Below are 26,479 nucleotides of genomic sequence, written 5' to 3' on the forward strand. Positions count from 1 at the left end.
TATTTATTGCCTGCATAAGCCTGACAGAGAGGCGGTGGCGGGGGGGGGGGGGGAGAATCTAGAAGGCGTTTAAAAGTTGAAACAGAAAGCAACTGATTGATCTTTTTTGGCAGAGTATTCCACAGAGTATTTGGCAGAGTATTGGGCTGGTGACACCAAAGCAGGTTTTTTTCCCTCTGGGCCACACTTTTCAGAATAAAAAATTGATCGGGTCGTACCAATTTTTTTATTGGTAAGAAATACAAAGAAACAACTCATGGCAGAGCTGCATTTTGAAAAGATATTTATCCATATTCTGCAAATTATTGTTTATTTTATTTTGATACTGTTTTATGCAACACTACACTGAAATGTTTAAATATTTCTTTGGTTGTGCTTGGATCCTCCTGCCACACTTGCCATCCTCTCCTGCCGCACCCTTTGAGAACCCCTGCACTAAAGTCTCAGTTTCTCGTTGCATCCAATGAGCTCCATCAATTCAGGGAACAACCAGCGATGATCCTGCCAACGATTGCATGTAACACGCAACACTAGTGAAGCGCAATGGTCTCCAACGACTTGCAGCAGCGGCACTACCAGCCGCATAACTCCTAGGATGATGCCTTATATTGCATACACGTTCAACCATTAGATTTTATTTTTAGGAGTGTTTGGAAGGTTCTGTGGTGGGTAGGCTTGATGAAGGATTGAAAACCTGTGGCGCTCTACATGTTGAGGGACTTCAACTCCCATCAGCCCCAGTTAGCATGGCCAAATGTCAGGGAAGATGGGAGATATAGTCTGACACCATCTATGACATCGCAGGGTCGCAGGTTCCAGCCCCTGGACTATATACCTTTGCAATTCTGTGATGTAGCTATGACCTGTGCTAACATCACTTGCCTATATCATTGGGGTCAGGTGGGGTGAGAAGTGGGCTGGGCTTATTATCAGTTGCTTTAACTTAGGGTGAAGTGACGATTTCTTTCTATAATGGTATTTATTAAATTTTCCAAATTATTACATAACTCCAGTTGTATTTATTAGGGTCCCCCCTTCTTGACTTCCTATCCCTCCTTCCCTGATTTTTAAAAATTCCCCCTTAATAGCTGTTTTAAAACACATCTACGCTTATTTTCTAAGCCCCCCAAATCCGTTTTCTACATTCTTCCCCCATATCAAATTCTGCAAGTGATTTCATACAAGAATTATAATTTGATAGATAGTTCACCAGAGGCCTCCGTTCTTCTATGACATTACGATTCCTTGCCACATGCCGGATCTACCTCTGGACTTGCTCAACCAACTGAGAGATGAAATAACACCCTAGACATTCAGGAAGCCTCTAGATCAGCCTTTCTCAACCTGTGGGTCCCCGCATGTTGTTGAACTACAACTCCCATCACCCCTAACTAGCAAGGCCACAGCTCAGGGATGATGGGAGTTGTAGTCCAACAAAGATCTGGCGACCCACAGGTTGAGAACCACTGCTCTAGATGAAAAGTATTCTTCATCCTGGAGAGGTATTGGTGATGGAGAGAAAGCAATAGACCAGAACCTAGGGCTTTCCCTTTCCTGGGACCGCCAACCCTGCTCTCCCTCCTTTAATTGAGTCAGACTCCATACACAATTAACCTCAAGCCTCACGTGACCCCGGACAGCCAGCTGTGCCATCTGCTTAGGGGTGGGATTAAAAGCTAAAGGACTCCTCCACACCCCAATCTCCCTCCTCCTCTTGGGATTAGCCAAAAGAGGAATGAATACTGGAGCAAAGAAGCCCTCTCGAGGAAACAGCGATTAAAGTGAGGCTGGGGGACCCAGTAGCATCTGCAAATGCTCAAAGCATGCTTGCTCCTCTTGAGCAAGACAGGCAGGGGCCTTCAAGAGCACTGAATTGCAATGTCCAAACTAGGGGACTGGTGGTGGAAGATGAAACATGAGTCTTTGGCTCAAGGAATAGGAAGCTGTCAAACCATGCCCTTTAGCAAAACAGGCACTGAAACAGTAGCTGAACTGTCTCCCTTTCCCTTGTGGACCCTTTGTTTCTTTAAGGGTGAGAGAAACGCAACAGGACAAACTGAGTGCGAGTTGCCATGCGTGCATGCGACAAAACAAGAGGCGTGCGCCACGCTTTATGGCCTACAGGCAGTTTTCCAAGGTGGAACTTGACCTCTGAGCATATTACAGTGGTACCCCGGGTTACAAACACCTCGGGTTACAAACACTTTGGGTTACAGACTCTGCTAATCTGGAAGTAGTACCTCGGGTTAAGAACTTTACCTCAGGATGAGAACAGACATTGCACACCGGCAGCACGGCGGCAGAGGGAAGCCCCATTAGCTAAAGTGGTACCTCAGGTTAAGAACAGTTTCAGGTTAAGAACGGACCTCCAGAACAAATTAAGTTCGTAACCAGAGGTACCACTGTACACTGATCCCGGTGGCCAATTAAGTTCCGGGCCCAATTCAAAGAGCTGGTTTTTACCTATAAAGCCTTGAATGGCTCGGGACCACAATGCCTCGAGGACGTCCTCTCTCCATGTCAACCAACCTGGACCCTGCGGTCATGATTTGAGGCCCTTCTTCAGGTGCCTCCTCCACGAGATGTCCTAAGAGTGGCAACGTGAGAACAGGGCCTTTTCTGTGGTGGCTCCTCGCTTGTGTGAAAGGTCATATATTTAAGCTCTGGGTAGCCAAGCACAGACAGATTTACACATTCATGAGCACGTGCATGTGTGACAAATTCCAGAGGGGCCATCTTGTTAGGCTGCAATAGATTGCAATGGGTTACTTTGAAGTCACTGCAGTACAAGATTTGGAGGGGAGGGGAAAGGCCCCACACTGTATTTTGTCAGTACAAAGGTGGCAACCCTACCAGTGAACCCAAGCTTTCAGACACCACCCACCCGCTCCATCACCCATGGGCCTTCTGCTCCCTAGGCTCCAAATGAACTCACCAACAGATGAGGCCGGCTACCACAGCAGTCCAGGTGATGCAGCATGAATTGGGCCTCTTCGTCTCCGACTCCTCCTCCCTCTTGCAGCAGCACACACAGATCAGATAAATACCAAGGAATACCAGGTTGAGGCCCAGAAAGACAGCTCCCACGAGAGCCAAGAGCAACAGGGACTAAGAAAGGAGAAAAAGGGAGAGAGAGATGATGAGCATCTGCATATGCCAACAGAGAACAAGTCGTATCCCCTCATCCCACTTTTCAGAAACTTACATTTGAGGCTACAAAAGATAACCAATGAAAAGCCCGTTGCTTCAGAACACTATTTCCTCCCCAGTTCCATCTATTAATAACCCTTAGCAAGCAAAGTGGCCGTCGTTTGTCTTTCTCCCATTAGAAAAGGGCCCTTTTGTAAGAAGATTGCAGCATGGACTCAGCCAAGCACTAACCCAAAGCAGCAGTTCTAGTGACTGCCCGCTACGAATGGAATGAGAAGCTTCTGGAGGAGAAGATTTTTGCCTTCTGTGTATCTAAGGCTTGTTTTTTGCAATGCAAACACACTTTATCTCCTGAAGTGCCTGCTTCGTGTAAGGTGTGCCGCTCTGCGGTTGTGTACACACTATAACTTTAAAGCACATATGAAGGACAATTTTCCCCTTCAATGGATTCTGGGCACTGCAGGTTGTTAAAGGCCGAGGGGAATCGTAACTCTGTGAGGGGAAAAACTACAGTGCCCAGAATTCTTTGAGGGAAAGGATTTTCTTTGAATGTGCTTTCAAGGTATAGTGTATGACGCAGGAAAGGAGAAGGAGGTGTCTCCCTAGATATTCCAATAGCCACAATGTAGGACGCTATATTATTTTTCAAAATAACAATCCCTCCCTTCCCTCCCAAAGAACTCTAGGGCAACAAACACTAAAAACGGCAAAACAACATAAACATTTAAAAACATCCTCCCAGTTAAGTAAGGTCTAGGTTCAGCTCAGTGTTAGAAACTCAGATATGTAAGTTAAGTGCGAAATGGCTAATTAAACCAGGCTTAACGGTCACCAAAACAGAATGCCTAGTTGCCATTTTGGTGGCCAGAAGGCTCGAAAGTTGTATTTTTTCAATAGGACTTTTTGGTTCCTGAAATTCACTCTGATTGTGTAGATAAAATATAATGGATATGATTCTACAGGATGTGTTGCTAGTGTGTGAAAACAGTCAAGATCCGAGGACCCCCAGGTGTGCACCTCCAGGTGATGGAGACATCAGGCCCCATCCTGGTGCCTGGGCATCTTTGCTTGGTCACAAGTGGTCGATAGCCAGGTGCAGAATACCCCTGGGGGATTTCAAAGGCAGTTTCAGTTATCTAACACCTGGGTGGGCAGGAATGTTTTAAAATTCCACATAGGTAAAGGTAAAGGTAAAGGGACCCTGACCATTAGGTCCAGTCATGGCTGACTCTGGGGTTGCGGCGCTCATCTCGCTTTATTGGCCGAGGGAGCCGGCGTTTGTCCTCAGACAGCTTCCGGGTCTTGTGGCCAGAATGACTAAGCCGCTTCTGGCGAAATCAGAGCAGCGCACGGAAACGTTGTTTACCTTCCCGTCGGAGCGGTACCTATTTATGTACTTGCACTTTGATGTGCTTTCGAACTGCTAGGTTGGCAGGAGCAGGGACCGAGCAACGGGAGCTCAACCCATCGCGGGATTCGAACCGCCAGCCTTCTGATCGGCAAGTCCTAGGCTCTGTGGTTTAACCCACAACGCCACCCGTGTCCCAAAATTCCACATAGATTTTAATAATGAGGGAGATAAGACACACCACACAAGGGAGGACATTTCATAAACAAGGAGTCACTAGGCAGCGCCCATTGGCAGCACCTACAACAGGGACTCCTTTGCTGTACCCTTTCTATTCTAGGAGACATCAACAGACAAAGCAGCTACATTGGCTGCAAGTTGCATCCTCGGGCAGAAGCGGCCCTACTTAGACAGTCACTAAGGGAAGGATTCTGCTAGCATGTACAGATGTATCAGGCAAGTCTGTCATGCAGTCTATTGTGTGCTCTTCACTTCCAATAGCCTTGGGAAATATTTCCCAAGTTAGAGCACAAGATCATCCCACTTCCATGGGTGCTTTATTTCTCTTCAATTCTAACCAAAGTTAGCATCCTAATTTAGCAAAATCCCTCATCTGTATCTGCGAGCAACAGCTGTGCCCAATTCTTTCTTCTTCCTCTTCTTCTCCTTCTCCTTCTTCTTCTGCAGATAAGCTAATCAAGGCAGCCCAGTGCCGCAGAAAAGAATCAGCCTCAGAACAGCGGCACAGAAAAACCTCGCTAACTCAAAGCAAGCTGTTAGTTCTGCCACAGCATCTCCACAGCTATTTATTTACAGTGCAAAGCATCGCATCATCCAGGGAGCTGTTGAACAAACAAGGTAAATAAAGGTTTCTTTATTTAAAGGGCAGGGGGTTAAAAATCAGCCTATGGGAGGAAACATCACAGTATGCAAATGATGTTCATTTTCCAAGAATGCATTTTTGCAGCCTAGTCTCAGCGCCAGACAACAAGCTACATTAGATTTGCAAATACACCACATGGAATACGCACAAATTATGTAAAATGGAGGAAGTCATAAATCTGCGAAGATATGGAAGCGGATCTGAAACATGCTTACTGCGTGGGGACACAGAAAGCTTCCGCACGAAGCGTGAAAAACTAGCCAATTTCATCCATGGAGGATAAAAACCGTGGAGATCCATAGTCCCAGTGACTACTTCAGCCTTGCAAATAAAGTCACAAACGTTAGTAGCCCACAGATACTAGGTGTGCTGAGACGTACCTATACGGTGGTACCTCGGGTTAAGTACTGGAGGTCCGTTCTTAACCTGAAACTGTTCTTAACCTGAAGCACCGCTTTCCCTAATGGGGCCTCCCGCTGCCACCACGCTGCCGCTGTGCGATTTCTGCTCTCATCCTGAGGTAAAGTTCTTACCCCGAGGTACTATTTCTGGGTTAGCGGAGTCTGTAACCTGAAGCGTCTGTACCCTGAAGCGTATGTAACCTGAGGTACCACTGTATTAGATACAATATATTAGTGCCACAAAGGGTCAAAAGCAAAGAAAAACCAAGCGCCACATGCTGATTTTCATCTTGCAAAAACACCCCTGCTTGATTGCCAAGAATTCATACTTGCCACAGGCAACCAAGTGGCTTTTTACAAGCCAAATATAATGTAAACCGAGTCCATTCACTAGACTTTGCCACCATTGCTAAAATGAAGTTGCTGGTGTGGATTCTCTCAAAGCTCCCTTCTGACACAACACTAAAAAACCCTGCTTTTTATTTACTGTTTTATCAGTCGTTCCCAAGAGCATGCACCTGCTTCTCCCGGCTGACACACCAAATTTGGAACGTCTGCAGCCAGTCAAACATTCCAACATACAAAACAGTTGTTGTTTTTTTTGTAGCCACAGCCACACTGCGTTTGAAACATCTGAACAGCTTAAGCGTTCCGGGGAGGCCCGGTGCTAAAATCCAAAGGAGGTCAGGAATTAAGCAGAAAAGCAGCACAGGGTTGCTCTGATTACACACATTCAGAAGCACTGAGGAAAAGCTTAACACCCGCCTGGCCAAGGGCAGGCTTGCAAATCACGTGACCTCCAGCTCGCCACGTGACCTGTGGGCAAGGCTACGTTTCCAGTCAAGCAAAGTGAGGTCCTGGGCATGGGATGTAGCACGAGGCGTTCTCGTACCGGTGAACATATTTTACTCCAAGCAAAAAACAGTCCCTACCAGCATTCGAGGAACATCTGGCAGCAGGGAACAGAGAAAGAGAGGAGAGGCAAGGCAGATTTTACATGGAAGTCTAGGAAAGTTGAGCTGCAGAATGAAGGACCGTAAGAGACATACAGTGGTACCTCGGGTTACATGCACTTCAGGTTACAGACTCTGCTAACCTAGAAATAGTATTTTGGGTTAAAAACTTTGCTTCAGGATGAGAACAGAAATCACATGGCGGCAGTAGGAGGCCCTATTAGCTAAAGTGGTGCTTCAGGTTAAGAACACTTTCAGGTTAAGAACAGACCTCCGGAATGAATTAAGTACTTAACCTGAGGTGCCACTGTATTGCACTTCCTGGTTCCTTGCCAGAGTTCACAATTGTCTAACATTTTTACTCTCTTTTTGTTAGGAAATAGAGGAAAGAAGCTACCAATATTTTTTGCTCTATAAGTTGCACCCGACCATAAGACGCACCTAGTTTTTAGAGGAGGAAAACAAGAAACAAGAAAGCAACGCAAAGCCTCTTGAGCGAAGAGGGAGAAGTGCTCCCACTGCGCTCAAGAGGCTTTGCGTGGCTACCCCTGAAGCCAGAAGAGCAAGAGGTATAAGTATTTTTGGGGGATGATGGAAGGAATATATTTGGTTTCAGGGATTAAGATAAGGAAGAGGAAACATTAGGATATAAGAGCATATTATTATAGGGTTTAAGATTAGAAGATTTAAGGTTAATTTTCTTTTTCTATTATTATTTCTCTTTTTAAAAGTGGTAAAAGTAAATAAGTGAAAAAGCAGTAAAAGCTGGATGGAATTTGCCAACTAGATTAAAAACTGGTATACAAAGAGGGAGGTGGGAGGAGGTCGAGGAAACAAGTCAAAAAAGAAGAAATTTGAAACTTTGTGCTGTTTGGATGTTTTTGTGTTTGTTTTTTGGGAAAGGGGGAGGAGGGTCTCTTTTGGGGGGGGTTATTTCTTTTCTTTTTTATTATTCTTTTTTCTTTCTCTTTTTCTTGTGGAGTTGTTTTTGTTTTGGTATTATGTTATTGGAAAATCAATAAATATTATTTTTAAAAAAACAACAACAGAAGAGCAAGAGGGATCGCTGCACACCGATCCCTCTTGCTTTTCTGGCTTCTGGGATAGCAGTGCAGCCTGCATTCGCTCCATAAGACGCACACACATTTCCCCTTACTTTTTAGGAGGGGAAAAGTGCGTCTTATAGAGCGAAAAATACGGTATCTAGCTAGGCAGGGGTTTGTTTGTAAGGATAGAGATAGGTGTTTCCAACTATCTGCTTTCTAAGTAGAGGGGGGGAGCTACATTTGCAGAGAATGGTTATTGGGTAGGATGAGAGAAACAATTAACTATTCTTCTGCAGCCCCTTCCCCCCGGCTCTGTACCCCACCCCCACCCAGTGCACAACCACAGTGGGCAGGCCTGGGGGGTTGGGGGACACTGGCAGACAGTGTGTAACACTCCCCTGAAAATGCTGCCCACTTCATGTGGCCAAAGACACGTAGTAATCATGAACTTGTTGGTGTACCATGTGCATGTACTTTTTACACATGCACAGCTATTGCACATGTAAAAAATTGTCACCTGTCTCTCCTCCACAACGACTTCTTGTCAAACAGAAGTGGTTTGGTTTTCCAAACGTGTGTGCTCAGATCTGTATATCAGAAATCCTTGGAGCATTACACAACATATCACAGCATTACTGTTCGAAGGAGAAGCTGAACAAACCTATTCTATGATGTTTTCCTTCAAACAACCAATGTTCAGCTATCCCTTCAAACCATATTTCACAACCAACATTTAAGAAGCACGTTTGAGTTTCTGACAGGGCCCTCAATGCCTAATGCAAGCATTATTCAGGAAGGGCAGAAAGCATGAGAACCATGTTAAAAAGCAGGTGTACATTTGGGGCAGTGAGTGTAGGTTTTACATTTCCATTATGAGCTAAGCCTCATGTGTATAAAAAGCTTTTAACAGGCAAGAGTTGAACATATGAGCCATGAGCTATGGAGAAAGCTACAAGTACTTAAGACATGGATTCAAATTACACCACAGCTTTATTTAACTCACAAGATAGAACACCTATAAAATAATAATCCAGTTATGAGAAACCAAGGCCACTTACCATATACATCAATTAGAATGTGCAACAAGGACTGCAAAACACTCTGAACAGTATGGATATGGGAATGTAAGTCTGACCGCTCTGTTAGAAGGCACATTGCAAGCTCAGTTTTATTTGATATAGCCATAGCAAATATATCAATATCCTCAACGGGAAAGTATTTTTTATCGGGCAATTCAAACTATGGACTGCTCTCAATATGGTGCAGAGCTTGCCTCATCTGAATGTGTTGCATATGCAAGGCTTCCGTGCTAACCGAGCTCAAAGAATAAAACACAAGCCATATTTTCCTCAGAGAGCCGCTTTGTTATTTAGCCTCTCCTATCCCATCCCAGAGCACACAGTGGCCTTTTCATTAGGATGACCGAATGCCTGCTCATGCCTTGGAACCATGAAGCAAAACTTCCCCCTGCCTTCTCTACATTTCCACAGAGCTGTTTGGTTCTCCCTTTTGTTCTCATTTCCTCCCTCCAACAGGATCCTGCCCTCCCCACCTCCTAGACCCACATTCCTTTTAAAACCATGGTGTGAGAGCAGCTTTCCTGTGGTTACAATCCATGGCGTTGTTGTAATAGTTGAAGGCCCAACGTCATGCAGATGGGGCAATATCTATGACCCTTACCACACACTGCCTGCAGACCTGGGATGAGATACTCAGCCGGTTCCTAAACATGAAGCATTAACTTAAGCCAGGTATGGCACTGGTGGAGATCACCTGGGCATCCTTTGGCTTGGAGCATCCATCTGTCTTGGGAGACAATAGAAGAGTGTGCCTTTGGGGGTGAAGTCAAGCTGTTTGAAGGTTGCAGCGCCTGGTTTTGGCTACTGCAGAGAATTCCATACTGCTGCTGGCAATCGCTAACTGAATCAGCACTTTAGGAAGGGATGCTTGGAACAGTTTCACAAGGCCTCCTAAATAAGAAAGGTGTGCACTGATCTACATAAACTAAATTCCCAGTTGTTGTGCAACACCCACAATCACCTTAAGGATTAAGGAACAATTTGGGTGGAGGGGTGGTATCTCCTGGTGTTTCAGATTTCGGCACAAAACCCTGTTGACCTCATCTTGCTCCCTTATACTGCTACTTCAAATCAGTTCTGAAAGAGATAAGCTATGGTTCCTAGAAGAGGAAATGATACAATTGGGCAGTTGTGTGCTTCCATTTGATGAAAAGGATCGCAAAACACCAGGGATGACATCAGGCAGTTCACAGGACCAGTGAAGCCATGTCTTTCTATCATGTTCCAAAAAGACTGCTAACCAATGAGCAAAGGAACAAATGGTAAATGTGGTGGCAGATTGCTATTTTCTGTCAACATCAAAATCCAACACACTTTAATGAGTAGCATGCCATTCGCCACCATATCGATGCTCGGCAGGTGGAAAAGTGTGAACAGGGTATTACCAAGCTGAATTACTCATACAATCAACAAAACAGTAGATACTCTCAACTTTTCAAGTGATTCCCATGACGAAGCAGCTCTGTGCAAGTAAGCAGCTCTGTCTTCTCCTATTTACACACAGTGAAGCAATCAAGGAGGAATTGTGCAGGTTAGAGAACACTCTCAGTTTACGTTTTCAAAGTGGTGTTTTCAAAACTGTAGTTCCCACTGCCAATCTTGTCTACAGCACCTTAGTTTCTTCTCCAGACCACACTTTCTGCACCCTGCATCTGAAAACATGCATATCCTTGTGCATTATCTTCATAAAGCAGGGCAATGCATTTGAAAGGGGAACAACTAAGGCACAGAGTTAATTAAGTTACTTGGTCAAAGATCACTCTGAGGTCAGGAGGATGTGGACACAGCTGCCAATGCCTCTTTCTTCCCCCAAAGGCGCTTTCTGAGAAATTATCCACAGCACTGCCTGGAACAGACTTCAACCTGGCTCAAGGTTGACTCAATAAAATTCTGAACGGCAAAGCTATTGACAGGCTATGTGCCTGAGCAACAGACTGGGTGGAAGGCTGGTCTTTGAAACTTTTAGTTTCCATTGCTTCCTCAACAGCATTGAAGCCCTCTTGTTTTCCAACCTTCCAGGAACACAGTGGCTTTTGCACATTGAACCTGCCACATATTAGGATATCTGCCTGAACAAACATCTTTTGATACTTTGGTTCCTAGATTCTTGGAACAAAAGTATATTAGGCAGAGCATTTTCTTCTGAACTGTGAATGTTTAAATCATGCACCCAGGAGCCTGGTATAAATTGAGGGTGTTTGGTACAAAGCCCAGTAAATTAATCTTCATTATCTCTAGACACCCCCTGCCAGGAATATACGCAGGATCTGGGATGGGAGCGAGTGGGTAAATAATGCAAATTATGAAAATGAAAATGGTATGTCAAGGGTGACTCCATTCCAGTACCTAAGAACAAGCAATGAGCTCACTCTTTCTTTCTCTTGACTTTTCATCTGTAGCCTGGCTTTGCATTTCTACTCTACCATTAAGGTTGCTGAGTGTTCGTGGGCACGAATCACAATTGCATAGCCTATCCTAGCCTTCCTCACCTCACCTGTTGTGAAGATAAAGCAGGATAATCCTCATGTTTAATATTCCTTAGTGGAAGGGTGGCAAAAGTGAAAGTAACCTATGCAAATTAACTTATGCTATTTATTTCTGTACTAGCCAGCTAAAGCTCCCTCACACTCACCAACACAGAATCTGACCCCTTCTAAAAATGAGCATGTTGGGGGTGGAGAGGGGGTGTTGAGTGGAAGCCTACCATTATCTGATGGAAGTGGTTAAAACAATCGTCTAAATACACCAGCAGCTTTTGGAATAACTAAACAGCACAGAGAACTACAGCCTTTTCTGTGTCTTAGCAGTCAAGCATTAAAATCATTATGCCATGTTTATAAACAGCCAATCCCCCAATTGTCTGTAGGAAATAAGAATTGTTTCCAAGCAACCAAGCAGAAAAAGGAGACTTGGCTGTTCTCTTCCCTTGCAGGCAATTTTGATGTGATATAAATGACTATTTTTTGAAGATGTGTGGGCTGGCGGGCAACTTCTGATAACTTATATAGACAAATGTAGCTTCTTCCATCACAAACCTCCTCACCTGAAAGTTTCAGGCTTCTGTGGTTGGTAGGTGTTGACTAATCTAATCCTCCGTAATATGCAGCAAATAGAATTAGATCTCTAAATGGCTATTACAATGTAGCTTCCAGTGTATGAATTTCCTTTGGAAGAAATAATTCAGAAGGGCCCCCACACTAACAGACTTCACTCTCTACTGTTGTGGTCCTTGCTTTCCAGGCCAGTAAGATTATTTTACCATGTGGGGTTAGGAGTTGAACTTGCAGTATTACACTCGTCTCAAGCTTTTAACTGAAAGAGATATTTGTATTGGTAAACATGGAGATGGAGACGGAGACAGACAGACAGACATCAATGAACACAGCTTAGGAAAGAAAGCAGAGCAAGCGAGGCACATAAATTCTAATTTTCTGCTCTGTCTCTACATTGATGGTCGTTTGCTGAACCAGCCGTAAAGTTTCTAGAATGTATGAATCAGCATTCATATATCCACAACTGGATTGGTCCATGATAGACAGCATTTTCCCCCAGATGGGTGATTTCTAACTCACAGAGAGAGAGAGAATGAGAGAGAAAAAACCTTCTCCTTTCCAAAAAGAGACAATGAAAAGTGATACAGCGGTACCTCAGGTTACATACGCTTCAGGTTACAGACTCCACTAACCCAGAAATATTACCTCGGTTTAAGAACTTTGCTTCAGGATGAAAACAGAAATCGTGCTTCAGCGGTGCGGCGGCAGCAGGAGGCCCCATTAGCTAAAGTGGTGCTTCAGGTTAAGAACAGTTTCAGGTTAAGAACAGACCTCCGGAACGGATTAAGTACTTAACCTGAGGTACCACTGTATTTTCCTTTGGGTCTCTCTTGGCCAATCAGGAATTGAATGTCAGGTGTTTGGTTTATTTTAATAATAATTTTTCACTTGGTGGTTACATTCAGAAAATACAGACACAATCTAGAACCTGAACGTAACAACCAAACTATGTGCACACATTGTGCACATTATAATGAGATCTATTGTGATGGGTCATGATTGATTGCCACTTAACTGGGATTTATCCATGTGGAAGGAAGTGCATTGTGACTTCAGAGACAACAGGTGAGAGACATGAATCCCCTGGGCATATTTGCCATTTCCTAGGTTAAGACTAATGCAACACGCGCCCAGGGCAACCTTAGGGCAGTTTGCCTATAAAATACATCCTAGAAAAGGTTTCTCATGCATGAAAGAGAAGATGCGTTTGGCACAACATAAAAATGTAGAACAGACACATTTTGCCACGAAATATTGGTGGGTACAATTGGCATGGCATAGCTAGCCTCTGAGGACACCTGCAGATTGAAAGACTGGACGGGAGCTAAAGCCTAGTGGTTTGCAAAATAGCTGTGGCCAAAAATCCAGGATAACTGCATCATATCAGGATGCTAATAACCCTTATTTACTAGAGGTTTTTCTTTCCTGACCACCTTGTAAAGATGGCACTAAACTGCAGCCACTATGTACAATGACACAGAATAATACATTACTCAAGAGAAAGCTGCTCAGAATTCCACTCAGATTCTCCCTTTAGCACTTCATGTACCCTGTGTGTTTTCTTCTCTATGCAATGCAGATTATATTTCAAAGCAGACCCCCCTGAAGTTAGAATGGAGAGAGTGATGCCATAACTGACTAGGAGTGATTATTATACCAGTTGCAAACTTCTTGTACATATTCTGCAGCAGCACACACTCCAGATGCGTGCATTTTAATTGCTCAGTAGTCCACTTGTGCAACAAACGCCGATTTGCAATACAAACGGTTGTTGTGGAAGGGCACAACCTGACAGGCAGACCCCCAGAGTTGGCTGGGCCCTAGGGAACACTCCTATGCTTCTCTTTAAGAGGTGGACCTATAGTTCATGTCAAATGGATTGCAGCTGTCCAGGGCACATCTGCTTAGCAGGCAGAAGCTAATACACTCGGCTCCCCTTCTCCCATCTGCCAAGCTGCTTGGAAAGGCGAAAGGAAAATCCCCCCTTCTCCATATATGTTGGGACCCTCGTTGCTTCCCTTCCAATTGCCCTCTTCCAATTGCCCCAATAAAACTATTATTATAATTGCATTTACACCAATATTCTTCCTCCAAAGCATACCTTATAGTTCTCCATCTAGGTAGCTCAATGCTTAGCTTCAGTAATAAGAACTTTGACACTTGCCTTAGGACCATATTAAGCAGGGGTCAGCAAACTTTTCCAGCAGGGGGCCGGTCCCCTGTCCCTCAGACCTTGTGAGGGGCCAGACTATATTTTTTGGGCAGGGAAATGAACGAATACCTATGCCCCACAAATAACCTAGAGATGCATTTTAAATAAAAGCACACATTCTACTCAGGTAAAAACATGCTGATTCCCGGACCGTCCGTGGGCCAGATTTAGAAGGCGACTGGGCCGGATCCGGCCCCTAGGCCTTACTTTGCCTACCCATGATATTAAGCATTATCCCATGGCATCTGCAGCACGAACTGTAGACCACTTGAGGGGAACCTTTGGCCCTCCAGATATTGCTAAACCACAATTCCCATCGGCCCCAGCAAGCATGGCCAATGGCCAGGGACAATGGGAGTTTTATTTATTCAAGTTATATATCCCGCCCTTCCTCCCAGAGGAGCCCAGGGCGGCAAACACATCCATAACTTTTTTTAAAAAAAGGGTTTTAGTCCAGCAAAATCTGGAGGGCCAAAGTTCTCCCCTTGCCTGCTCTGGACCTTCATACCTCTCACCAGTGATGTTGATTTTTCTGGGAAATGTTGAAAGCAGAAGCTTTTCCAGAAAATTTTCCAGTGACTGTAAACTGATTCAGCATACTTGACTTAAGAATCATAAGAGTTCGATAGGACCACAAGGGCCATCTAGCAATGCAGGGATCTTTTGCCAGACATGGGGATTGAACTCACAACCCTGAGATTAAGAGTCTCCTGCTCTGCAGACTAAGCCAACTTGTATTTCACAAACATAACCTTTTAAAAGCATGTCATGCAAACTGCTTTTTGCTGAAACGGGTGGAATTTGACATAATTTTAAGTGGGGTATGTGAATGGGGAATGAAGTCCAGGCATACAATGAGACTTTTCATGTTCTCTTTCCCCACGTATCCCCTAAATCTATTCTAATCTGTTATCCCCCAACCCTCCGGAGTAGATTTGGGGGCACAGGGGAAGGAGAGGGAGGGAAACCCCTAATGTGCAAGCGGACCTCGTTTCACACATGCAACAACTTAGCTGGATTGAATCCCCGCCCAATGTAAAACCTTTTAATACACAACAAACAAACGGCTTATGCGTCCTTTAAATTGTTCGGATTTTCAAGGAGAAAAATGAGGCCCTGAAAATTAATTTCTGCATGCCCCCAAAAGTGAGCATTCAGATGATATATGAAAGAATGCTTCCATGGAAGAGTCACCTGAAAAATATATATACTAAATTGTAGCATTGAAATTTCCTAGCTTGACTGGTGTTGTATACATCCGTTATGCCACAAATTAATTTTGTGCAACAATGCATTTTTTTGAAACAGAAACATTTCAGCAGGTAAAAAAAAAAATCACTTCTTGCCTCTACTTTTCCTACTTCGTTTGAAGCTTGCACAGTCTTATCTATTGCTACAATAATTGCTTAACGCATCCAAAATCTGTGAAAATCCCAAAGATTGCACTTGAATTGAGCAAGCATGCTAATTCACTCAGCTTCTATAGCATGGGTAGGCAAACTAAGGCCCGGGGGCCAGATCCGGCCCAATCGCCTTCTAAATCCAGCTCGTGGACAGTCAGAGTGTTTCACAAGAGTAGAATGTGTCCTTTTATTTAAAATGTATCTGTGGGTTATTTGTGGGGCCTGCCTGGTGTTTTTACATGAGTAGAATGTGTCCTGTTATTTAAAATGCATCTCTGGGTTATTTGTGGGGCATTGGAATTCGTTTGCCCCCCCCCCAAAAAAAATAGTCTGGCCCCCCACAAGGTCTGAGGGACAGTGGACCGGCCCCCTGCTGAAAAAGTTTGCTGGCCCCTGTTCTATAGCCACCCAGCCCCAAAAAGCTCTTCAGCAGAACAAATACTCAGGGCAGCTTAGACACAGTGCCCCACATCATGCAGAAAAATGCACATCTGAAACATAAATTTTGGGTAATGTGTTTTAATGTGGGCAGCCAAAGACTGAGATATATGCTCGATGAGCACTTTGCCAATATGCTGCCCCTGGTCTCTGTTTAAGATTCTCGGTCGTGATAAAACACAGCTGTGCAGCGGTTCAGGCCAGCAATAGCCTCCTAAATAGCAAACAAACCATTTCCTGGAGAAAGGGGTCAGAACTGTCTCATGGCCCATGACTCAGAAACCCATGAATGCTGCTTCTCATTTCACCCCTGCTCCCTGCAAGTGGCCAAGTTTAGGTCTGAACAGCCTTAACCTTCCGTGCAGATAACTTCTGAAATAAAGCGAGACGGCCAAATGCCCAGTTCTGTTTCTCCCCTCCTTGCCACACACCACAACAGGGTGCAAACGTGGTACTAGCTGGTTCCAGAGCCGGATGGCAATTTGGCCAGAAGCAAAGAGATAACCATAGAGAAACTAGGAGGGAGTCTGGAGAAAGTGGGGGAGCTCATTGAGGGCTATTCCAAAATGGAGAGTTCTGCAAGGACTGTGAGTGATGGCATTAGGAGCACCCTGCCTCTCCCACAAGCTTCCTAGGGAAAGCAGCAAAGTCCTGTCTGATTATTTTTGCCCTAAAGGTAAAGGGACCCCTGACCATTAGGTCCAATCGTGACCGACTCTGGGGTTGCGGCGCTCATCTCGCTTTACTGGCCGAGGGAGCCGGCGTACAGCTTCTGGGTCATGTGGCGAGCATGACTAAGCCGCTTCTGGAGTACCAGAGCAGCGCACGGAAACACCGTTTACCTTCCCACCAGAGCGGTACCTATTTATTTATTTGCACTGAGTGCTTTCGAACTGCTAGGTTGGCAGGAGAAAGGGACTGAGCAACGGGAGCTCACCCCATCGCGGGGATTTGAACCGCCGACCTTCAGATCGGCAAGTCCTAGGCTCTGTGGTTTAACCCACAGCGCCACCCGCGTGTGATTATTTCTAGCTGGCAACAAACACCTCAGGAGCACAGCACATGACACAGCGAGACAGCCATCCTAGGGACAAATGCTACCAAGTAGGATGTCAGTAGAAACAAGGTGAAGGTAAAGGGACCCCTGACCGTAAGGTCCAGTCGTGGACGACTCTGGGGTTGCGGACTTCGATCATAAAACACTCATGTACCCTGACAATGGCTGGATTCAGACATTTCTTCCGTTTTCCTGGTGTCTGCCTATATGATACTTTCCATGTGATCTTTCACACAACATACAAACCATTTCTGGAACTCTAGCGGAAGTTCAGCACTCATTTCCATGTAAATTGCTTCCAGGAAGGGAAAAAAAAATCCATGTGGCAACCCTGTTAACCCAGAAAATCACAGGACGAAATTTGGGGCAGCACTCCAGGCATGCAAGTTTCTCCCCCTGGGTATTTTTGGGGAGGGGGGGGATGGACAGAATTAATTGCACAGGCATAAGAAGGGTGCTGACGATACCTTCTGTTGTATCCTATACCACGCCTGCTGGTGCAAATGAAATATTTACTGTAACACGGCGCTGCATCAATCCAAAAGCCGCAGTTCTGTAATGCAACAGGTACTTAGCCATTAAAAAGAACATTATAATGCCAGCGCTTCTGCCCCAGTTTCTCACCGGGAAAATGAACTCAAATAACAGCCACATCCGAATGTGCTCACTGTTAAGAGATTTGCTTCTGTGCTCATTTTAAGATGCTGTTGTTGAAGTCCTAAACCAGGTGTGGGGAATCTGTGGCTCTCCAGATGTTGTTGGACTCCCAGCTCCAAGCCAGCATGTCTAGTGGTCAGAGACAAGGTGATTTGTATGCCAACAACATCTGATAAGCCACAGCTCCCCCAACCGCGCTCTGCTTGACCTAGGACCCCATTATCTACTGCCTACGCCTATATTAACCTTTGTAGTATTAAAAACCTTCCTCCCAAGCCCGGCTCTCGTCTCCTGCTGAAGCAGACCGATTTGGAGAGCACCAGAGACAGGACCTACTTTGCAGTGGCCCCTGGACTACAGACCTCTCTCCCTAAAGAAACTCAACAAATACTTCTCTCTGCATGTTCAAGCATGCTTTGAACATGCTTTTGATTTGGATTATTATTATTATTATTATTATTATTATTATTATTATTATTATTATTATTATCTTCATTTGCTGGCATAATAACACCATGGGAAGGGGATTTCCAGCTCCCACCCCCTGTCTTTGGAAAGCTTGCAAGTTGCTGCAGGAGAGGGACCGTAAGCAACATTTCTAGGACCAAGGTGAAACCAACACGCTCCTTTGTTATTTTGCCATTTGTTATTTTTTGCTATTTTGTTGTTAAAGTAATCTTTGCTGTTATTTATAGTACTGAAACATTGTTTTCTGTATGTTATACTTGCTATTGTGTTGTTGTTTCACTATGTTGTTAATAATTTTTTGTTTTTGCAGTTGCATCCCTGTGGTCTGTTGTAAGCCACTTTGTGCATGATTTTTATTTTTATATGGAAAAGTGGCATACGAATACAATTATGAATTAATGAATGCTGATTTTTTAAAAAGGCCTTTTAGCCTTGGTTTTTATCATTGTGAGATTTATATAGCTCATATGATTCTTCCGTTGCTTAACATTTTTTCCTAGGCCACCTTGTAAAGCAGCTGGTGTCTAAATCACTGAGCCTCTTGGGCTTGCCGATCAGAAGGTTGGTGGTTCGAATCCCCGTGACGGAGTGAGCTCCCGTTACTCGGTCCCAGCTCCTGCCAACTTAGCAGTTCAAAAGCACGCCAAAAAGTGCAAGTAGATAAATAGGTACTGCTCTGGCGGGAAGGTAAACAGCGTTTCCGTGCGCTGCTCTGGTTTTGCCAGAAGCAGCTTAGTCATGCTGGCCACATGACTCGGAAGGCTCCCTCGGCCAGTAAAGCGAGATGAGCGCCGCAACCCCAGAGCAGTTCGCGACTGGACTTAACTTTCAGGGGTCCTTTACCTTTTTTAGCCACTTCCTGGTGGTACTAATCCCTTCCATTTCCAGGCTAGTGCTTCTCCCTACAAGTGCTTGCAGGAAATCCTTGTATTTCTCATCTCGTCATCAGTTTAATATTTATGCCGGGAACTCCTGGAGTATGCTCCCCCAAGGGGCTGACTGACATACTTTTAACAAAACAATTTGATTTGCAAAGCAGTCTCTCCCCTCCACAAAATGTACAAAGCTCTTAACATATTTATTCCCAGTGCTTCTAGACTACCCCATAACCAACGCTCTCACTGAAACTCACTTGCATTCGCTATCAGCAATTCTTATAACCACCACTTTGTAACGTACAGCATTATTATTATTTTCTTCCTTACTTCAGATGGGAGGCAGAGGGCACTAAGGCAGAGAAAACGAAGATTCACCTCAGACCATGAAAGCTGACCGGAGATTTGAACGGAGACTTCCCAATTCACAACTCATAAGTGTAACAGCCAGTGAAGTGGTTAACTACATTCAGTGTTAGAAACTCAGATCTGTAAGCTAGGTGCCAAATGGCTCCTTAAACCAAGGCCACAGTCGCCAAAATGGAATGTCAAGTTGCCATTTTGGGGCAAGCCTTATTTTTCAAATGATGGACTGTGACTGATCAGTTAAACACCTGCCTACTTCAGATGACAACCTTGAGCTAGGTTAAGAACTTCGATAACTTAAAAGAAGAAAAGTCACATGATCCCCAGGGACAGTCCACACAGATCTTGGCATATACCAAGCTCTTTTTCTTAATGTTGACACAGCTCATTCATAATGTAATAATATTCTTCACAACCGTGAGCAGGGCTCTGGGGTGAGGTAAGTGGAGACAAGCTACAACCATTAATTATAGCGATGTTATAACTGCTCCTTGTCAGGCTGCACACAAAAAGCATTTTGGTTCCAGGAATTAATTCTGATTTTGCAGAGATAAAAGATAACTGATAGAATTGTACAGGATGCGGTATTGGTGTGTGGAAACAGACAAGATCCAATGATCCCCAAGCACCTCCAGGTGGCGGAGATGTCAGGCTCCATTCACTCAGTCACAAAAGGCGCCTGGCTAATTTCAATCCCTGCCTACAGTGTATGGAATTACCGTATTTTTCACTCTATAAGACGCACCAGACCATAAGACGCACCTAGTTTTTGGAGGAGGAAAACAAGAAAAAAAAAATATTCTGAATCTCAGAAGCCAGAACAACAAGAGGGATCTCTGCGCAGTGAAAGCAACGATCCCTCTTGCTGTTCTGGCTTCTGGGACAGCTGCGCAGCCTGCATTCGCTCCATAAGACGCACACACATTTCCCCTTACTTTTTAGGAGGGAAAAACTGAGTCTTATAGAGCAAAAAATACGGTAATTGAAATTCTGGGCAGTTGTAAGAGAACAGTAAACCCAGGAAGAAATTTTTCACATACATATACATACACAAATGGCTACACACATATAAGCTGTCTGGAATTATGATGGCAGAGAAGAGGAAATGTATGAACCGACACATCAATGCAGTCTCCCACGCTGTTTCCCCTCAATAAAGCATTATTGAGCCCACTCACTTCAGAGGCTGGTTGTGTGGGGATGTTTTTCATCAACCCACCCTGGAAACAGTAAGGGTCTTGTGGAGGAGAGGGGCTAAACACGAAGCACGCCCCCCCACAAAAAAATGGGAGAGGGTTTTTGTTTTTTAAAGAGTTGCAAGGAGTGCTTCAGGCACAGAGCAGTGTTTCCAGGCCTATTCCTAGCCGCTGTCAAGAGGCCTCTCTTCCACCCACGGGATAGAAGGATGCTTTGTCAGTCTGGGTTAAGATCAGAGGCTCCCATCAGCAGGTTCAAACCAGCGCTGGAACACAGGGGTGAAGAGAGGCGCAGACCGTCAAAGCACACAGCCATACAATGTCACTTGACAGCAAAAAAAGAGGCCTAGCTCTGATTATGTGGAAAGTCAAACGAGAGGCTGTAAGGTTTGCAAGGTCACACAGGGGAATAAAAGGGCTCCCCACCACCACCACAAGACCAGTGGCAAACAAACAGCAAGTGTTTGTTAACAGAGAGAGCCTTCTGTGGCAAGGGAGACCTTTAACTTGAAAGGACAGAAGAACAAAGGCAGGCCTTGCTCAGTGTGATATTTTCATGCTTCGGGAGCAAAAAAACCACAACCCTCCAAGCTATGTACAGCAGACACCAAGAACCTGTAATCTTGTCATAGCTTCCTCTGATCTAAATCACACAATTCACTTCCGCCCCCTCCACCAGTTTGAATCACCTTAAAAAAAGAGAAAGGGATCCATTCTCAGTGGTAGGTTTTTAAAAATATATATATATATTAAGGGGTGGGTTTATCTGCTTCAGTAAAAAGCATTTCAAGGAGACAATGATTATTCCACAGCCTAGTAACTGACAATCCGGACTATGCAATTTAGAATAAAAACATGGATTAATACAGCATTGTGAAAAAGTTTTGATGAAAGGTATTTTAAAGGGGGAGGGGGGGAGAGAAACACACAGAGCCTTTTGATCACACTTTAAATTTGGTAATGAACCAAACATAAAATGTACCAGGGCCATCTTTTAACCCATGCTCTCTGTTGTTGTTGTTTTTCAGTGCAGGAGAGGTTGCTTAGTCTATACAGAAGCAGTGGTCAAAATATGATAGCAATATGTGGTGTAGTGGTTAAGAGCGGTAGTCTTGTAATCATGTGAACTGGGTTCGATTCCCCGCTCCTCCACATGCAGCTGCTGGGTGACCTTGGGCTAGTCACACTTCTCTGAAGTCTCTCAGCCTCACTCACCTCACAGAGTGTTTGTTGTGGGGGAGGAAGGGAAAAGGAGAATGTTAGCCGCTTTGAGACTCCTTCGGGTAGTGATAAAGCGGGATATCAAATCCAAACTCCTCTTCTTATTCTGTCAAGCTCAGGATGGCTACCATCATGCTATAAACAGAGACCATAGACCACAGGCCACTTATTTTGTCCACCACCAACACACATAACGTAGCCCTCTCCCTATTGGCCATGGGAGAGACTCACATCAGAATAGGAAATGAATGAGGCTCACGGAGGAAAGCCAGTGTTGAAAACTGGAGCCAATTTGGAGCGCAGAGGTGGCAAGGAAGGAAAGGATTAAAAGCATGCCATGAGCGCCGGATTCCACACCAGCCCTCTGGAAGCAGCACTGCTAAAAGAAACAAAAGGCATAGCGCTGGAGGTCTGAGTAAGAGACTGGCACAGAAACACCTCCTGCCCCGTGAAACCAACTGTATTTTTCGCTCCATAAAATGCACCTGACCATAAGACGCACCTAGTTTTTAGACGGAGAATGAAAGGGGGGGAAATTATTTAAAGGGAGCACTGAGCAGAGCCTGTATGCATCGCAGGCTCTGCTCAGTGCTCCCTTTCACAAGCCGTGTAGAGCATGTGTGTGGTGCTTGCAGGCTTTTCTCCCTCCTCAGGGAAAAGCCCCCAAGAGCCGCACACACGCTCCGTGCGGCTCTTGGGGGCTTTTCCAGGAGGTGGTGGAAGGGACTGAGGGGCTAAGCCAGAAGCTAGAACAGCAAGAGGGAGCGCTGCGCAGCGATCCCTCTTGCTGTTCTGGCTTCTGGGATAGCCGTGCGAATCCTCCTCAGGGCAGCAGGACGAAGGCTCCCCGTGCCCTGAAGAGGCTTCGCACAGCTAAGCCAGAAGCTAGAACAGCAAGAGGCATCGCTGTGCAGCGCTCCCTCTTGCTGTTCTAGCTTCTGGGATAGCTGCGCAGCCTGCATTCACTCCATTAGATGCACACACACATTTCCCCTTACTTTTTAGGAGGGGAAAAATGCGTCTTATAGAGCGAAAAATACGGTAACTGGCAATTTTTACTTCTGTGTATAGTTCAGGGAGAAACAGCCACTGGCAGAGGTGGGGACCTGATGGATGAATGCACATGGGATAAGACAGTTGCATTTTTAAAGCAGAGGTTGGATGGTCACCTGTCCTGGAGATTCGTCCATTGCAGGGGGTTGGACTAGAGGGTCCTTAGGGTCCTTTTCTAGGTCCTTTTTCCTAGGACCTTAGGGTCTACAATTCTGTGATTACAGAGACCTGTGTTTTAGAAGGATCCAATACTGTATTTGACTGCGCAGCAGTTGGTGAAGTACTGAGTTATGCTGCACTGGGGGACAAAGCTCAAGACACAGTATGCAGTCACCTGCCACAGGCAGAACAGCACACCAAGGATGCTGCAGTCACATGGCTTTGATTGGCAGCAGACCCCAGCCGCCCATTTATCCTCTGCCTGCGAAGAGAAGCATTCAGTGCACGTTTCATCACCAACACTCACACCACCAAGTGCCCTTGGGAAGGGAAGGATTACCATCAGGGATCCCCCAGAGTGGGCAGCTGCTGTGCCACGCTCCAAAGCCCGCTTCCCTGCTGGCACCAATAATCCCAAGCTGTGCCAAGATCGCAAGAGGCAACGGTCTGCAGCCTGGCCTGTATCTGCTCCCACTTGGGCCCCTTCCAATCCTGAGCTCAGAGCAGCGTTTCACAAAGGGGTGGGTGTGTAGGAGGAGAAACAAGAGAAGGAAGAAATAACTCTGCCCGCTTCCTTTCCCCAACCGCCAGCTACAGGGCTGATAAATGGCCGCTCAGTTTCATCCTGGCACAGAGCCCCATGCACTCAGCCCCCAAACCTTTAGCTAAGATTCCTGTATTGGTCCCTTCCAACTCTACAATTCTATGATTCTACTGTATGGGATTCTGGAAGAGAGACTGAAGCTGCTTTGAACTTGCCTGGTCATTCTGCTGCTGTGCTAAGTCACCGTTTGGCTTACCTTGTTGTCCCAACCTACGCTAGTGGTTTCATTCTCCAAAGTAAATCACAGGACAAACCATAGTTGCAGCTCAGTTTGTTTGGGGAGAGCTAAACCACAAACCCGGGTTCAGATAACCCAGGGGGGTGGGAAACAGTTTTGGCTCCATGGCCCAGATCCTTATCAGGATCTGACTATCCGGCCAAAATTAGCAGGTGGAAGGAGCCACTCACCTGGCAACCATGTGACATTATTTTGGTTGACAGTCACAATCCTGTTTGCTCAGATCTTAAAGTTGGAGAAAGAAGCTCGCAAAAGCCTTTAAGACTGGACTTGGATGGAGAAAAGCTTTCGCAAGCCCCTTCCCAAGTTCCCAATCTTCCTCCGATTATACAGGGGGGAGAGAGAGGCTCACAAAGGCTTTTGCAAGCCTCTCCACTTTAAGATTGGGACTTGGAGTTCTCTCCTGGAAGCCCTAGCACGAACTCTCTTGGATTCCATGTCCTTAACCAACCTTTCAAATGCATCTGCACAGCTGAGGGTGTGCAAAGTTGGAACAAGTTAAAGTTGGGGTTCTGAGGTTTCAGAATAAGTTATCCCTGTACAAGTTGGGTGACATAATTACAGATGACATAGTTTTTAATAGGAATGAGGAGATCCTCACTGGTTGTTCTTTTATGCCTACGTTTGGTGCACTTTGAGACTGTACCCGTCTAGCAGCGCAATGACTTATCAGTGCAAAAGCAAAGAAGTCTTGCACTAATCTACAAAAACCAGAAGCTCTCCTAGCTTTGCCTGTGAATCAGAGGTCAGAAGTGCCAAGCAAGAAGCCCAATACAACTGTGCATTGTCTAAGTGCTTCCTTCCTGTCAATATGTTTTAGTACAATACTACTACTCTTCCACACACACACCCCACTCCTAACACATGCAGCTGAAACCAGCACACCAATCACCAGCTAAACTTCCAATACAATATTTTGCAGCAATCCCAGCAACCTGGATGTTATCTGCATGCACAAACACACATCACACACAGTGTACATGAAGTTTTTTTGTAGGCTTTTGTCCACCACGCTGGTCCAAAATGTAGCATAAAAAACTGTCTTTTATTTAACAGCATCTGTCAGATAACTTCTCCTGTCCAAAGTGAGAAAAAAATTGAGCAGCTCTCAAGCAATAACTGTGAAGGATTTAATCCCAATACTGGGTGATACACTTTTGATTTATGACAATGCAGTTGACTTCATAAAATATAACATCCATACTGGAACACTCAGACAGCTGCCATCAGAAGGACATAAGGACACTACCAGTGACTTTTTAAAGCATTCTTCAGGCATAGAAACCTGGTTGCACATGGAACTTTATAGGAACTACAAGCTTTAACAAAGGTGTTGGTTGCTAAGCCTAATGTCATTAATGAGCTCAAAGTCCCACGGTCTCCCCTACAGTCACAGTACCCAAAACAGTTTAATTAATGAAAATAATAGGAGAAGGCTCAAAGACACTGAGTGACATTCACCAACTACAACCTGTCAGCACATAACAGGTCTCATGCACAGCCTGCACCCTCCTAAAATTTGCTCCAGAGAGTTGGGAAAACCCCTAAAACAAATTTAGAGGGCACATTAGGGGAGAGGGAACTTTTTTTGTGCAAAGGGAAATCCTTTCAATGATAGAACAAGAGACTTAGCATTATGTCGGATTCCATCTATGATGTGAATAGTGGCGCAGAAAGCTCTCTTGCAAACTGATGCATAAAAGCTTTGGTCTTGCAGACGTTTCCAAATTACAACTTGCCTCCTTCTGCACATGTACTGTATGCACACGTGAAGGCAAAGAGGAGGCATTGCTAGAATTGTAATCAAGACACAAAAAGCGCCAAACATCACAGTAGAGTTAAACCGGGAGTTTGCATTCTCACCTTCTATCCCTGTTTGCTCAGTGAAAGATTTGCATCGTTGTCCTCCATTCTTTTTGTTGTGGTTTTGCAGGCAACAATTCTTACAAGTATCAGAAGTATCCGACCTGGTGCCTTGCCGATGTTGCTGGACTCCAACTCCCATCAGCCCCTGATCATGTGGATTAGGACAATGGGAGTCCAAGAACCTCTGAAAGGCATCATTGCTGGCTGTTAAATGCTGACTACCTTGCATTATTTCACAGCCTGTTTTTATAAAACCAGCCCGTGCATCTGATAGAACTGCAGGAGCCATTGGTACTTATCCCACAGAGGTTTCACATTAGCCGCTTAATGGAGACATAAGTATCTCCCACTTTCTGCTGATAAACAACCAACATTACCTTCAGCAGCAATTAGACGAAGCACAGAGCATCTCTCTCCTGGGATGCTGGTAAGTATTTCTGTCCCACACAAACAAGTTTCACGCCGCAATCTGCAAGAGGTCATGATTCCAAATGCCCCTTCAGCACTATGAGTCTGGGGAAGCCCAGCTCCTCCCTCCCTTAGCCAGCAAAAACAAGCTTCCCACTTATTTTCTTCTGGGCAAAGCACTCTGACCCCGCAACTGCAAGAAGTCCCAAACTACATCCTACCAGCCTGGCTTTCACTCCCTAGAAATGACAGCATGGCCCCAAAGAAGGGCATTTCAGAGTGGTGAAATGAATCAGAACAGGAACATCCCCTCTAAACAACAGACAACTTTGTATTTATCTGGGG

The 26,479-nt window shown here is 45.1% G+C and overlaps 1 protein-coding gene across 3 annotated transcripts in view; it reads right to left on the reverse strand.

The window, feature by feature from the left end:
• TTYH2 (tweety family member 2) overlaps positions 1-26,479 on the reverse strand; it is a 77,105-nt gene that overhangs the window by 41,734 nt on the left and 8,892 nt on the right. For all 3 annotated transcript variants that reach the window (XM_083427630.1, XM_083427631.1, XM_083427632.1), the window contains exon 2: positions 2,936-3,108. In XM_083427630.1, the coding sequence (XP_083283756.1) occupies positions 2,936-3,108 (173 nt within the window). The remainder of the gene's footprint in view (positions 1-2,935; positions 3,109-26,479) is intronic.

This window comes from Podarcis tiliguerta, assembly GCF_965153285.1.
Source record: "Podarcis tiliguerta genome assembly, chromosome: 2".
Lineage (NCBI taxonomy): Eukaryota > Metazoa > Chordata > Lepidosauria > Squamata > Lacertidae > Podarcis > Podarcis tiliguerta.